The 13,619-nt window shown below is 39.5% G+C and overlaps 2 protein-coding genes across 3 annotated transcripts; one reads left to right on the top strand and one right to left on the bottom strand.

The window, feature by feature from the left end:
- Positions 1-431: 431 nt before the first annotated feature.
- Positions 432-10,262, top strand: homezb (homeobox and leucine zipper encoding b). 2 transcript variants are annotated; one of them, XM_032582119.1, is made up of 3 exons: positions 432-583; positions 986-1,159; positions 8,555-10,262. In XM_032582119.1, the coding sequence occupies exon 3, from the start codon at positions 8,567-8,569 to the stop codon at positions 9,944-9,946; it is 1,380 nt and encodes a 459-aa protein (XP_032438010.1). In that variant the 5' UTR covers positions 432-583; positions 986-1,159; positions 8,555-8,566; the 3' UTR covers positions 9,947-10,262. The 2 variants fall into 2 exon arrangements, with proteins under 2 accessions (XP_032438010.1, XP_032438009.1); XM_032582118.1 differs by lacking the exons at positions 432-583; positions 986-1,159 and adding an exon at positions 5,552-5,660.
- Positions 10,263-10,630: 368 nt separating this feature from the next.
- cideb (cell death inducing DFFA like effector b) lies at positions 10,631-13,407 on the bottom strand. Its single transcript, XM_032582124.1, has 5 exons — positions 13,272-13,407; positions 12,931-13,045; positions 12,364-12,522; positions 12,054-12,238; positions 10,631-11,432 (listed from the first exon to the last, which is right to left on the bottom strand). Exons 1-5 carry the CDS (start codon positions 13,295-13,297, stop codon positions 11,291-11,293), a joined length of 627 nt encoding a protein of 208 aa, XP_032438015.1. The 5' UTR covers positions 13,298-13,407; the 3' UTR covers positions 10,631-11,290.
- Positions 13,408-13,619: the final 212 nt, after the last annotated feature.

Consider the following 13,619-nt stretch of genomic DNA (forward strand, 5'->3'; position numbering starts at 1 on the left):
GTTCACCTTACCTTGTTAGGGCTTATCAAATCAAAATGTTCCCACATAGGGGAAATCCTCCTCTTTCTCGCCGGTTCCATCCTACTCCTATCCTGTCCTCGCGCTCCTAAATCTCCTATCTATCTATCTCTCTCCTAAACTCTCCAAACACCAAACTAACTGTCTCAAACTAAATAACCACTATCCAAACTCTGCTATCCAAACTATCAAAACTCTATCCACTCTCTCAACTGACCGCAACTCGCCTACAACAACCCACATTTTGAATGCAGCCTGTGGGGTTTCTAAAGCTGTCAAACCCCGCGCCAACATCTGAGCCACTTCCCGAAGCAGTCACGTGGTACAGCCAGGCAGCGAGGCTTCGGACGTCATCGTTTTCGGCTCCTCCCCTAAATGAAGCAAGCCTCGATACGCGCTTTACGGAAACGCCCCCTCCATTACTCGACACACGCCTCGAAGCCTCGGCACATCACGTAACATCACTAATCATAGCCATTAATGCAAGCTGGTTTGATTTGTTTAGCCTCCCTTGCTGTGCCTCCAACTCCTGGACCAATTTGTTCGGTTGTTTGCTGCCGGGAAGGTAAGCGCTAGCATGGCTAGGTCACATCCGTCTCATGTAAACGAAGCCTTTATGTAGTGTTTTGTTACAGCTGCGCTCCGTAGGTGAACTTGTGGATCTGTTTATCTGGCCGTGTGGTAATTTATAGGTAAGCAGCTACCATAAGTCATAGTTTTTATCAGCAGTGGTATTAATAATCTACTTTATTTTTTAGCCTCCTGCCGAGTCCCTGACAACTATTCTATTTGGATGTACACTCGCTGCTGTTTTGCCTACGTTGAATTGTTTTAAAAGATTTGTATGAACTTTCCCCCGCTGCCGGGAGTATTGATGGCACCACAAACGGGATAAAAAAAGCAATATTGTAGTGCTATTATATCACTGTTTTACTCGTATTGTTTCATTTTCTTGTCTTTCTTTTAGGGACTGAGGCTTCTGTGGTGGCGGTGGTGACCCCTGGTGGCGGTGTCTTGTCTTGTGTGTTTTGTTGGAACACCCCTTTTTGTGTGTGTGTGTTTGCTGTGTCTTTGTAGTGTCCAGGGTGATCCCTTTTCTTCACTGGATGTTGCCCCTTTCCTCACTACTCTCCCCCCACTGGTAAGCCTCAGTTTCCTTTGAAATTTAAACATTTTATAATCAACTTTATTAAAAAGACATTCACTGTTTTAACTATTCAATTTCAGGTTATTGTGAATTTAAACAACCTATTAAAGTTTAATAAATTTTTTGTAGAACTGTCTGAATCTTGTCTCATTCCCAGTAGAACGTACCTGTGTCCTTATTATTATTCTATTTTCCTGGAGTTATTCCAGGTGGCGTTGTCGGTTTCCCTTATCTTAAACTTTAATATCTTACATTTGGGTTTCATAATAAAGAAAATCCACCCCCAGGTTGCCACATTATGAATAATTAACACGATGTTGGTTCAATTAACTTTGTTTTTAGGATAAACACAGCAGTCAAAAATAACAATTAATTATTGTGTAGTAGTTTTCTTTTTGAAGCAAACTACTATTCCATTTCTTCTCTCTTTCTTCGCCATTGTGCTTATAATCCCAACGTATTTTGGTGGGTAGATATTAAACCCTTCTGCTTTTCGTCGCCAGATATACGTTTCCATATCAATATACAGGTTTTCTTATAGTCTGGGAGTCTCAAATCTGATTTTGAAATTTTTCTGGCTTCCATGTGTATGGAAATAACGTCCAATCCACTCGCTAAAAGTTGAATGAGTCTAACCTTCCGAACAGGAGATATTCATGTGCTGTTTTCAAGTCTTGAATTGCTCTCGTTAGTCTGCCACAGTAACACACAGTACTTTTAGCTTGGAGGGTGTTCCGACACTGAGTGGGTGGAGATTGGTATTTTTGTTTGCTGATTGGTTCCTTTCATAGGTTTTATGTTCACATAAAAACCTCCAAAGGTTTTTATGTGAACATATTTGTGCAGTTTCCATGCATAGGTTTCATTTCTTACAAAAGTTTTTATGTGAACATAAAAACACATAAAAACGTACAAAAGTTCAATTGTAGTCATTCACCGTAGTCATTTCAGCAGTGAATGACTACAGTGTTGTATTAAAACACTGGGTGGCTGTTATGTATGGAGAGCCATTTCAGCCAAATTTAAATAAATGAGTAAAAACAATAATGGGTAAAATAAATCTGGGAATAAGTAAATGTATAAATGAATAAATATAAATGGGAATAAAGATGCCAATTACTCATTTATTTATTTTACTTATTTATTTTCCCTATTTATTTATTTAATTTTGGCTGAAATGGCTCTGCATACTGGGAATCAAGGCAAAATAAACAAAAGAGTGGGAGAAGTCACAAACCAGCCAGCAGTTGGCGATTCGGGCCACTGACCCTGTCTCAGCACTTCTCACCCCTTACAACCAAAGATCGGAAAACCCAGCTTAGCCTACGATTCCCAGACCAAATAATTTAACAGATGGGTGGTTTAAGAACAGAAAGTGGCATCCATTAAAACAGGAGCGAGGCTCAGAGTGATGCGAACACGTAGGTGCTCATCCAAACTCCCTCGCTCGCCTAGTGGGTGGGCCTAGTTCCTTTTAAACCCCTTCCAGCCAATAAACTGCAAGGAGAAAACACAACAATTAATCAGGTAATCATTCACAAAGGTGACACAGGGACACATCATAGTGACATAGTCCATTTTTATTTACTCCCAAATTATTTGGGGTAAATACTTTGTAGATAGTCTGTCATGACTACTTCTGGTTGTCCAGTCAATTTTCTACCTTCCACCTAGAATAATATGTATGAAATTATATGTATGTATGTAGATTTCATGCATTCATTTGAATTGTTGCATCTATTGTAGAGATGCATATTTATAAATTTGAGAACTTGGTGGCCTGTGAATGGAGCGAGACGTTATTATACGAACTTGGATGAATTTGGAACAATTTGTGATTATGTTATTAGAATAAAAGTTTTACATAAAATTAGTTGAGAATTCGTCTAATTTACACTTAGGGGAAATGCTTGTCTTCAGCCACTCTATTTTACTGATTGCTTGAGCTGCAGGTCTCAAACATTTATAGAAAATAGCCATAGATGTGAACTATAAATGACACCCATTCAAAACCCTGCATGAAAACAACAGACCCCATATTGTAATGACAAAAACTTGATAGAAATGCTACAAAATTAGGTATTTTATATTGGCTGACATATAAATGTTGCTCTCCCTGAGATGAAGGCGTAGCGCATCCAACGACTGCATAGAAAACATTTATAATAAATTTATTTTACATCTTAATTTACCAAATCACTCTAATTGCACAGTACAATGATCTGACTACTTATCGTCTTTGACATTTCACCAAGCCAGCAACACCTCAGTGTCTTTAAAATAATCATTTTATTGTAACACTTTTGAAATATACGGTAACAGTTTCATAAACATGAAGGAGTCTTTGTCAATGTCTATGACTGTTGTCCTGAAGTGTCATTTGGTAAATAATGACACTTTCAATGCAAAGTTGCTCTAAAAGTTGCATTGAAAGTTTATTAAAAATGCCAACTTGCAGTAAAGTGTCATTATTTTAAAAATAACTAAGAAGGCGTTAAGTAACTATGGAAAGAACCTCATATTTTTGTCTTAGACAACTTATGCCAGGAAGTAACATTTCTCCAAGATGGCGAGATCACTCTGCTTGTAGTCTTTTGTTTGCCTCGTTTGCCCAATATCTAAAATCTTGTCTTAAATCAACTGTGATCGACTTTATAATTGTAGTCTGTTTTACTAAGGCAGCCTATTTCTGCAACTGTAATGAAAAAGAATCTCTATCTCATCATTTTAACCATGCTGTACCATTATTATGAGAAGTTGATATTACCATAACTTTTATTTAACTGTAGAAAAAGTTACAAAAAGAAAATGAAACAAACGGAAGAGAAATATAGTTGAGGACTTGATTTCATAAATTTTTTAAACTGTTCTCATCTTTTCGTTTCTGCTACACGTGTAAAAGAAATTCTGTATAAAGTGTCACATTGTGTAAAAAACAACTGCCAAATATTTCTTTCACACTGAGTCAATAAAACATTTCACGTATTAGAATTTTTCTCACTTTATTCTTTAAAAAGCAGTTACATTGTTCATAAAGTAAATTGCATACATGCCTTTAAAACCACTAGATGGAGACAAAGACTAATTTGACAGAATGGAGAATACATATTTATTTAATACATATTTATTTAATACATATTTATTTAATGTGGCTGCATGAAAAGCAAATCCCAAACCAAATTAGTGTTGATTTATCACACTATTGATGATGAATCGACTACAGTGAAAAGTATAATAAAGATTCAAATTTTTCAAAATCATCCAGTAATTGTGTTCATATATTCACAAACAACCATCAATCACAGGTCACATAATGCTCATTAGTTGGCAGTAAAAGTCATGATTATCAACCATTAGCAAAGCTCACAAACAATTTCTGTAATGAACTGGCCACTGAATATTTTTCCACAGTGGGGACAACTTGGCTGGCAAGACCTGTTAAATAAACTTGTTAAAGAGTTGCTGTTGCCACAAGAGCATTTCCATTGCTGCTGGGAGGTGCTCTGGGTATTTTGCTTTCCCAACTTAACAAAAGGAACCAGCTGCCATTTGTTGGGTGTTGCTTCAATTATGACTATTTCCTCTCTCTGGTGCTGTCCAGTTCTGCTGAAAAAGGAGAGCCTGGAGTCTTTGACATCCCAAAACACTTCCACCATTTCAGGTCGGGGTATGTCCATCACTTCATTCTTCTTCTCAGATCTGAGGACTGGAGACGGTACCTTAGGTCGGATCCCCATTTTCTCCTTGACAGAGGTCACTGAACTGACTGACGTACCAGGAGGTGCTTGATTCTTAACACAGCTCAGGTGGTTATCTTCACAGCTTAGTCCATAGACCGGTCCATTCTTCGGGTCATTTGCAGACTTTTTATCACACAAACCAATCATCCAATCAACCTCACTGGGAAGACTGAGGATCCATCTCTGATAGTTGGGGACTGACTGAGTGCTTTGGATTAGAAAATTACCAGAACATTGACCCATCCAGCTGTTGTAGAAAACTGTCCTTTTGTCTTTGGACAGGGACATGCTGAAATTGGGAGTCTGGGGTTCAAAGATCAGGTCTGAAGAATCATTGGCATCCTGGTGGCTTTCAGGATCAACCAGGGTCAACAATGACTCTAAAAAGTTGGACGCTTGGTTCATCATCTTCTCCCCGTTCTGTCTTATCTCCAGAACCAGTTTGTCCCGATGGAGGCCCGGCTCCAAGCCTTTCCTCAGATCCACAGCCTTGGCTTTCTCCACATCCTGGTTCACCTGAGAGTACATCTGCAGGAATCTGAAGGTGTCCTTCTCGTTCTGGGCTGCCTGCATGCTGCTCCTGCTGGTTCTGATGGACACCATTCGAGCAGAGACTGAACTTTGGACACTGGTCAGAGAAATGTCCCGTAGATTAGTCACAGCCTCGATGAGACGCACGCTGCTGCGAGCCAGCTTCTCTCTTTCACTCTTCTCCCACTTCTCCAGACTCATGTTGTCATCCTCAGTTTTCACCTGTAAGTCCTTCTCCTCAGCTTTCAGCTTCTCCAGGAGCTCTTTGTGGGCCGTGGAGAAGGTCTTCATGTTGTGAAGGCGGTGCTGGTCTTCAATGGCGCAGGAAACGCACACACAGGTTTTATCATCCAGGCAGTAGTATTCCAGGAGCTTCTCATGCTGGGGACATTTGGTGTTTCCATCTATAGCCATGGGTTCAGTCAGAGGATGAGTCTGCAGTAACACAGGTGTGGTGAGGTGGGCCTCCAGGTGCTGGACACACATGGAGATCTCACATTTCATGCAGGTCTTCCGTGCTGCTTTCCTGTCCTCCCCTGTACACATGTCGCACAGAATGCTGGACGAGTCCCTCTGAACGTTGTCAGACATTTTCACAGGAAGATCTGATTCCTAGGAGTTGTTCTTGCGTTTTTCTCCTCTCTTGATTTTCAAGATCCCGAAGCAAGTGTCCTCAAATAGGTTAATGTGTCTAACTACTCTAAGTTAAGTCATCACCTCTTTTACTTCCTGGTTAATAATCCACCCACACTGATAAGAAAAACTTTATTGCTTAACAACAGTACAACAATGGTGTCATTGAATGAGAAAATGATTTACAGTTCTTATCGATGTGGAATAGTCAACAAAATACTGTACATTTAACGTACATTTAGTTAAAATTAAAGCACCGTGTATGTTTTTTTTATTTTATTTTTTACCAAAACCATTTTCAAAAGAATATAATATTAACATTCTGGAGGTCTAATACGATATCTTGCAAAGCTATTATTCCTCTTCATATTTTTTCACATGTACAGCTACAAGCCTCATTGTGTCTGACTGGGATTTTATATAACAGTCCAACACAATGTATTGCATGTTGTGAAATGTAACCAGAACCTTCTTCCTACAGGTTTCTGTGGCCCGGCTTGTCGCAAACTGCAGATGGGACTTCTCATGGCTTTCTTTCAACAATGACTTTTCTCTTACCACTCTTCCATGAAAGACGTGGTTGTAGAGCAGGGGGGTCAAACTCCAGTCGTCAAGGGCCGGTGTCCTGCAATTTTTAGATGTGCCTCTGCTGCACCACACCTGAATAGAATAATTAGGTCATTAAGGCTCTGGAGAACTGATCTACACAAGCAGGAGGTAATTAAGCCATTTCATTCCAGTGTTTTGTGCCTGTGGCACATCTGAAAACTGCAGGACAGTGGCCCTTGAGGACTGGAGTTTGGCACTTGTGTTGTAGAACTAAAGTATCTAACTTCAGGAGGAAATATTTGTATTTTATTTTTTTAGATATCAGAGTATCTTTTCATTTGCAAAATGTTTGATGTGTCCTTCTGAGCTGTTACATAAAATAAAGTAAAAAGTACATCATAAAGTGACAAAATGGGGGGAAAAAACATGAGGGGTTTTAATGTTTTTCCTGTAGATTGAAGAGTTTAATCAATTTAAACTTAATTTTTAGAAGACCAACTTCTACAGTGTTAAAGATGGGTTAAAGTCAGTACTTACTGTATATTTATAATGAAATTGTGACATTAACTGTTTGATATTGCAGAGTCCTGACCGTAAGAATTTTACCTCCCTTGATTTTAAAAAATGATTCTTTTAAGCGAAAATCACAATGTGAGCAGCACTAGATCACTTGATTTTGCGTCTGGTGAGAAGACATCCCAGTTGCTGTTGATCATGCGAATCTCTAAGGTGGTTTAAAAGATTAGCAGGAGCTAAAGGACATATTTTATCACTTTGGTTTGACCCGGTTGAAGGAAGTAGAAAATCCAGCCTAAAACAAATAGGTAAGGCCAACTTTTTGTGTTCTCACGGGTGGCTCTATAAAGGTGAGCAGGTAATGCAGGGAGACTCAAATCTTAGCTGGAGAGCCGTTACTGGCTAAAGCTAACGAGGCTTCGGCTAGCTAAAATGATATTTGAAATACGCCCGCGCTCAAGCTAACAGGCTAACCAATTAGCTAAAAATATGCGACATTGTAAGTAGTTATGAATAATTAACACGATGTTGGTTCAATTAACTTTGTTTTTAGGATAAACACAGCGGTCAAAAACAACAAAATTAATTATTGAAGCAAACTACTATTCCATTTCTTCTCTCTTTCTTCGCCATTGTACTTATAATCCCAACGTATTTTGGTGGGCAGATATTAAACCCTTCTGCTTTTCGTCCTCATATATACGTTTCCATATCAATATACAGGTTTTCTTGTAGTCAGGGAGTCTCACATCTGATTTTGAAAATTTTCTGGCTTCCTTGTGTATGGAAATAGCGTGTTCTTAATCCACTCGCTAAAAGTTGCATTCATCTATTTGTAATCGGCCATTCGTACTTCATCGGTCTGTCTGTTCACCCATAAACCTGTCAAACCGTCCACTCATACATATATTTATCCATTGATCACCTAGCTGTCCATCCATCTGCTTATTAATTTATGTTCCAGCTTCCATAAATAACTCAATCCATCCATTCATCCTTCCATAGTCAAACATACATACTAAATAACATGTCTGGACCACTTGAGTTTCTTAACTTTCAACAACTTAACTTTTCAGAACTCAAAGTAAAAACATGTCTATAAATTTATTCTTTTATTTTGACTTGTAGTACAGATGAGTGTCAAAGAACACAAAAGTGAGCAAAAGCAATCAAAAAGATACTGAAACATTAATCTTTCACATTGTAATTTTCTCTTAAAATTAGCAATCTCCATTGCTAAAGGTCATTACGCAGACTAGTCTGTGAACTGTGCAAAGGTAGGTCTGTCTCAAATAATTTGATCAATTCGGACAACTAGAGTCAGATTGATTTTGCCACTGAGTCAGAAAATAGTCAACTTAAATTACTGTAGTTAACCTGCTGTATGTTTCTAACCTCTCTGTCCGTCTACTTTGCATAGAAGTTGACTACGATGAGGCAACTCGCTGACAGAACGAACATCAAACCCATACAGACCCCCAGTTCTCTGGAAGGCAGCCATTCGGCGTTGGGTATCACAGTGCCTCAGTGGAGCGCCCGCATATGTCTCCCCCTGCTCTCTGAGGATAAAAGGGTGTTGTGGGTTCATGCAAATGAGGTTAACGTGCAGACAGATAAAGTGGCGGAACTCGAAAATGCCTTTAGCAGGTCCCCCTATCTGACACGCAAACAGACTAATGCTCTAGCCCAGCGCTGCTCCCTGCATCCAGACCAGGTGAAGGTTTGGTTTATAGCGCAGAGGCTCCGCTACGGCATTAGCTGGGACTACAAAGACATCAGGGAGATTTGGAACAAGTTGAATTCCAATCGCAAAGACAAGGAAGGAGATGAGGAGTTCCAAGACAGGGTCAAGAACGACCAAGTAAAGAGCAAGAAGATGTCTTTGATGGAACGAAAAGTGAATTGGAATACGGAGCAGGAGAGACCAATGGAAAAAGAAACGGGTAGAAGGGTGATAGAGGACGAAGCCGCCACTCCAGATAAGCGGAGAACAATTGGGGTCGTGTCGAACAGGAGAAGGAAAAGAAAGAAACGAGACGTCAAGTGGATCACCGATCAAGCAGAAACACTAGGGGCAAAAATGGATACATCTGAGAATGAGGAGCAAACATGGGAAGGAGCATATGTCTCCAAGAAAAAAAGAAGAGCACACACAAAACTGATCTCCAGCCCAGTTAAAAACGACTACGAGAATCTTCTTGCCGAGGCTGAAATCCCATTTGTTGACTTTTCTTCCGTCGTTCTAGAGCCTCAAACCCAAACCTCTATCGCCGTTCCCATAACAGAGAGCCAGGCAGACTTGCAGGGCAGAAGGATGACTTCGCTGGAGAGCAGCTTGGAGGAGGATACTGACACACTGGCTTGTCTGGAGGAAGCTCTGTCTTCTGAACCGGCAAAGGAAAACAATGTCGTCTCCGAAGTGGACGAACTAAAGGAGCTCGTTAAGGCTGAAAACAACTTTCTTACTGCGAGCAGACCAACTGCTGGGACCAGTCAGGAGGAAGTTCTCTTGGCAGAAGGGGCAATGCTGCGTCCCCGGAGCAGACTGAAGACTCAGTCTCAGCTGCTGATGCTAAGGAGGGCCTTCCTGGAGTTCCAGTATCCCGATGCCGAGCAGTACAGCATGCTGACCAGGCTGGTCGGCATACAGCGCCACCATCTGGTGCAGTGGTTCGGTGACCGGCGTTACTCGATGAAAAAATCAAAACCTCGCTGGATGACGGAGGAGCAGTACAAGGAGATACTGGCCAACATCAAGTACCGGCAATACAAAAACATCCTGCTAAAAGGACTGCTGAGAAAAACTGAATGACGGCGCGGCCTGGATTATTGCAGGCTGGGAAGGAAAGTGCAAAGAAGCCTCTTCTGACACATGAACAGTTTGTCCTGTTGGGTTTTTATTAAACGACTTGAGAAAAAGATTTTCATCAGGTCCTTTAAATCTTTGTTTTGTTCTTATACTTTCAGTTTTTGTGACCAAGTTTGTTCGCGTTGAAATATTGCAGCTGAGGTGCAACTTTGTTAGTGAGCTTGTTTGAGCTGTACAAATATATATTTTTTTTTTTATTATACTTATACTATTATAATTTAAGTAAAAGTCACTTTGAATAAAAACCCCGAAATGGTGATTGTTTTTTTTCCAACTCAAAATTATTTATGCATTCCCTTCTGAACACGGCAGAGCTAAACAAGTGTAGCAGAGACACAAAGACACATAACCTTCATGTTTCTTAATCCCCGATGTAAATCCAACTACATTTTTCCTGTTTTAGGTCAGTTAGGATAACAAAAAGACGTTCATATTATCTAAATGCCAGAATAAGAACAGAGTGAAAAATTATTTAGGGATTTGTTAAGATTTTAATTACATTAAATTAAAGATCTCATTCCAAATGTAAACATGCCCTCTTGGTTTACTGAAATAACATTTTGACTAAAGTGAATTAAAGATTTAATCAGTTACTTGCATATAATTGCTACTCATATTTTTGATTCATTTATGTGAACGTTAACATTTTTAATTTGGTAAACTTGACTTCAAGCATCACATTTCTAAAAAATGTATTTGACAGATTGCTGGAATTGTGGCACTTTTGGCCATATACAACAAACATTTACAAAGAAAATCAACACATAAATAGGAAATTTCAAAAATATTACAAAAAATATATTACACAAAATAATTTCCCAAAAAAATCAAAAATAATACAGCATTTATTTTCTTACTAAGCTACATAGTGCTGTTCTAACTTGCTTTTGTTCCCTCCAACCTGTTTTTCATTTTTAGGCTTATGAAATACTGTCATGCCACAAATCACTAAATGATGTAATCAACATTCAGGCCTCAAAAGATCCCAGAGATCAAACTCGAAGGTCTTGATAAGTTTTTTTGGGTCGCTGCTTGGTCACACGTCTGATTGTGATAAGACCACGTTTCTTATAGTGACGTGGAAAGCAATCATAAACAACACCTTCAAGATATTCTAAAAGAGTGAATACTCACTCATTAAAAATACAAAATTATGCATCCCTTGATATTGTGTGTTGTTTCTGATTGCCTTAAGGAGGAAATCATATTATATTTTTAGTACTGTTACCCAGTTAAATGTCTAATTGTAGGAGTAAAGTCAAAACATTTTCATTTTGGGGCAGGGTTTTAATGCCAGGTGGCTGCGTACTCGGCCCTCTGCGGTTGCCAGAGCTCAGTGCCTTCGATGATGCGGCGGATCATGGACGCAGAGGTGATAAGCAGGTGCCCAGCGGTCTGAAGGAGGGTGGAGGCGAAGCGCAGCACTTCTCTGAAAACACAATCAATGTTATACACTTATCAGCTTTAAGATTGCTCACTAAGTACATGTAAAATTTGTACAAGCTGCTTGTACAAAGCTTGAGAAATTCTAACCCCAGATGTACCTTTTTGGCGTCAACAAAAATCTAATTTGAATGTCCTTAAATCTAAAAAACAAGCTCAATTTTGAAACTAATAATTCTCAGAAAAGTGTTGTGTATCAAAACAAAACAAAAAATCCATGCATTTTTCAAGCATTTAATATGTTAGAAACATAATGATGAGCTTATTTGTTAAACAGAAAAGGTGAAAAGTCTATTGTTCGTATGGAAAATGTCATAATTACTCTTAATGGTTCAACATCCGGGTTTAATCGGCTAATGTTGTTAAAAATAATACAAATATTATTTCTTGGCTTGGATTGATCTCGTAACCTCTTGAGAGCTACTGAGTACTATTTCATGAGCTAAAAAAAAGCATTACCAACACCAAGAAAGGTATTTTATGAGTTTGGAAAACTAAATAATTCGACAGTAATTTTCTTTAAATAAATTATCCTAACACCCTTTATGGGTTTGGAAAGATTTACAGGTGAGGAGGTGCCAGTTCATAGCATCCGTGACCCACTTACCTGAGGACCTTCTTGGGCCCCAGACACTGAAAGTCGGCGCTCACAGAGTACAGGCCTTGGAACGTGGCCTTCACACTCAGCGAGCCAAACACATCCTTCGGGTTTATCTTGTAAAGGTCGAAGGTGACACGTGCTATGTCTCTGCCGGTGCGAGGCTTGTCGTGGTTTCTTAGCACAACTGCACCCTGTGGAGACAGAAACGATGGATCAAACCACAAAGTGATGTTGCCAATGGAGGAAATGTTCAAGAGGGAAAAAAATCTAGTATATAAAGAGACACTAGGAGTCTCTAGAATGGCGTCGGACTTACTGCTTGCGGTTTCCATGTCTGTCCTGGTTCTAGGGCCATGAGCACGGTGTTGTCCGGTAAGGTCATGAGGAACTCATCAGAGTCCACTTCTGTACCGTCCTCCTCACAAACCAGGTACACAGATGCTGCAGAAATGGTCAGCAACAAAGCCTGGCACACCTAACAGACGGAATTATTACTCTCAGTTAGGAAGAACCTCAGCTTAGGCGTCACCAAAAAATCCTCAAAATATAAACTGTGAATACCAACCGGGATGCGCAATTGTTGCGTTTAAGCCAGTTCAGGGAAACTACATTCAAATCCACTGAAATATTTTAAAAACTGGCTCACAGCTGGCGCTGAGAGCGAGTAGAAGTTGTGTGTTCAGCGTGTTACTCTAGTTTAAATGTAGACGTAATATTTTGCATAAATATATTGTAAGAGCATATGTCCTAACCTTTTCGCAAAACTGTATGTCATAGTTGCAACAAATAATTCATTTTAGATTAATTTAAATCTAAGGCCTTTCTTTAACTCTTAATTTCATTATAATTTATACTATTATTAGGCAACTGATGTTGTTCTCACCCTCTCTTTCAGCTCCTCCAGGGTTCCTGCAGTGACCCCTTTCTTGGTCTCCCTTCTGTTACAACAGATTCTGAAAGGTCGCTGGGGCGGGGACCAGACCCGCTTTGTCATAGACCTGACAAAAAAATCAGAGAGGAAAGCAAAGAAATGTTAATGTTTTTGTTGGTTTTTTACCCACGGTTCTGACATTTTGACTTTATATCATAAAAAAGCAAAGATCTTTTTTTAATCACACATAATGTCTGACTCTGATTTCCCAGTAAGTCAGACTAATACCTTAATCCTAACCCTTATAGGGCATCAACCAATAAGAAGCAAGTCAAAGCAGAGTTTTAACTTACTTGAAGAATGACGACGTTGTATCCATTCTCCTCACTTTCCTCCTCTCTCGTCTTGCTTGTCGGGTGTTTTGGTGTGACAGAATGTCTCTGTGTGACCCATGAGCTGGACTTTGCCTCAAACCTGTCGATAATGCAAGAGCAGAAGAGAGAAGGGCAAAGTTCATGCTGGCTGTGACTAAGTCAAGCAGATTATAATACCGCTGATAACTGATGTGGAAGGGTAAAGCTAATCAACTCTTACAATTTTTTGTTTCAATGAACATTTCATTGAATAATCTCTTTAACGTGGACAAACAGACTTCGGTTTTAGTTTGTTTTTCATCAAATTCAGCTGCCATGTAGTTTGCA

Source organism: Xiphophorus hellerii, chromosome 14 (assembly GCF_003331165.1).
Source record: "Xiphophorus hellerii strain 12219 chromosome 14, Xiphophorus_hellerii-4.1, whole genome shotgun sequence".
Classification (NCBI taxonomy): domain Eukaryota; kingdom Metazoa; phylum Chordata; class Actinopteri; order Cyprinodontiformes; family Poeciliidae; genus Xiphophorus; species Xiphophorus hellerii.

Coding starts and splice junctions, on each gene's coding strand:
- homezb (XM_032582119.1), top strand. CDS start 8,567: ATGAGGCAACTCGCTGACAGAACGAACATCAAACCCATACAGACCCCC.
- cideb (XM_032582124.1), bottom strand. CDS start 13,297: ATGGATACAACGTCGTCATTCTTCAA. Junction 13,046..13,271: donor ACAACGTCGTCATTCTTCAA/GTAAGTTAAAAC, acceptor TTTTTTTGTCAG/GTCTATGACAAAGCGGGTCT. Junction 11,433..12,053: donor GGGCCCAAGAAGGTCCTCAG/GTAAGTGGGTCA, acceptor TTGTGTTTTCAG/AGAAGTGCTGCGCTTCGCCT.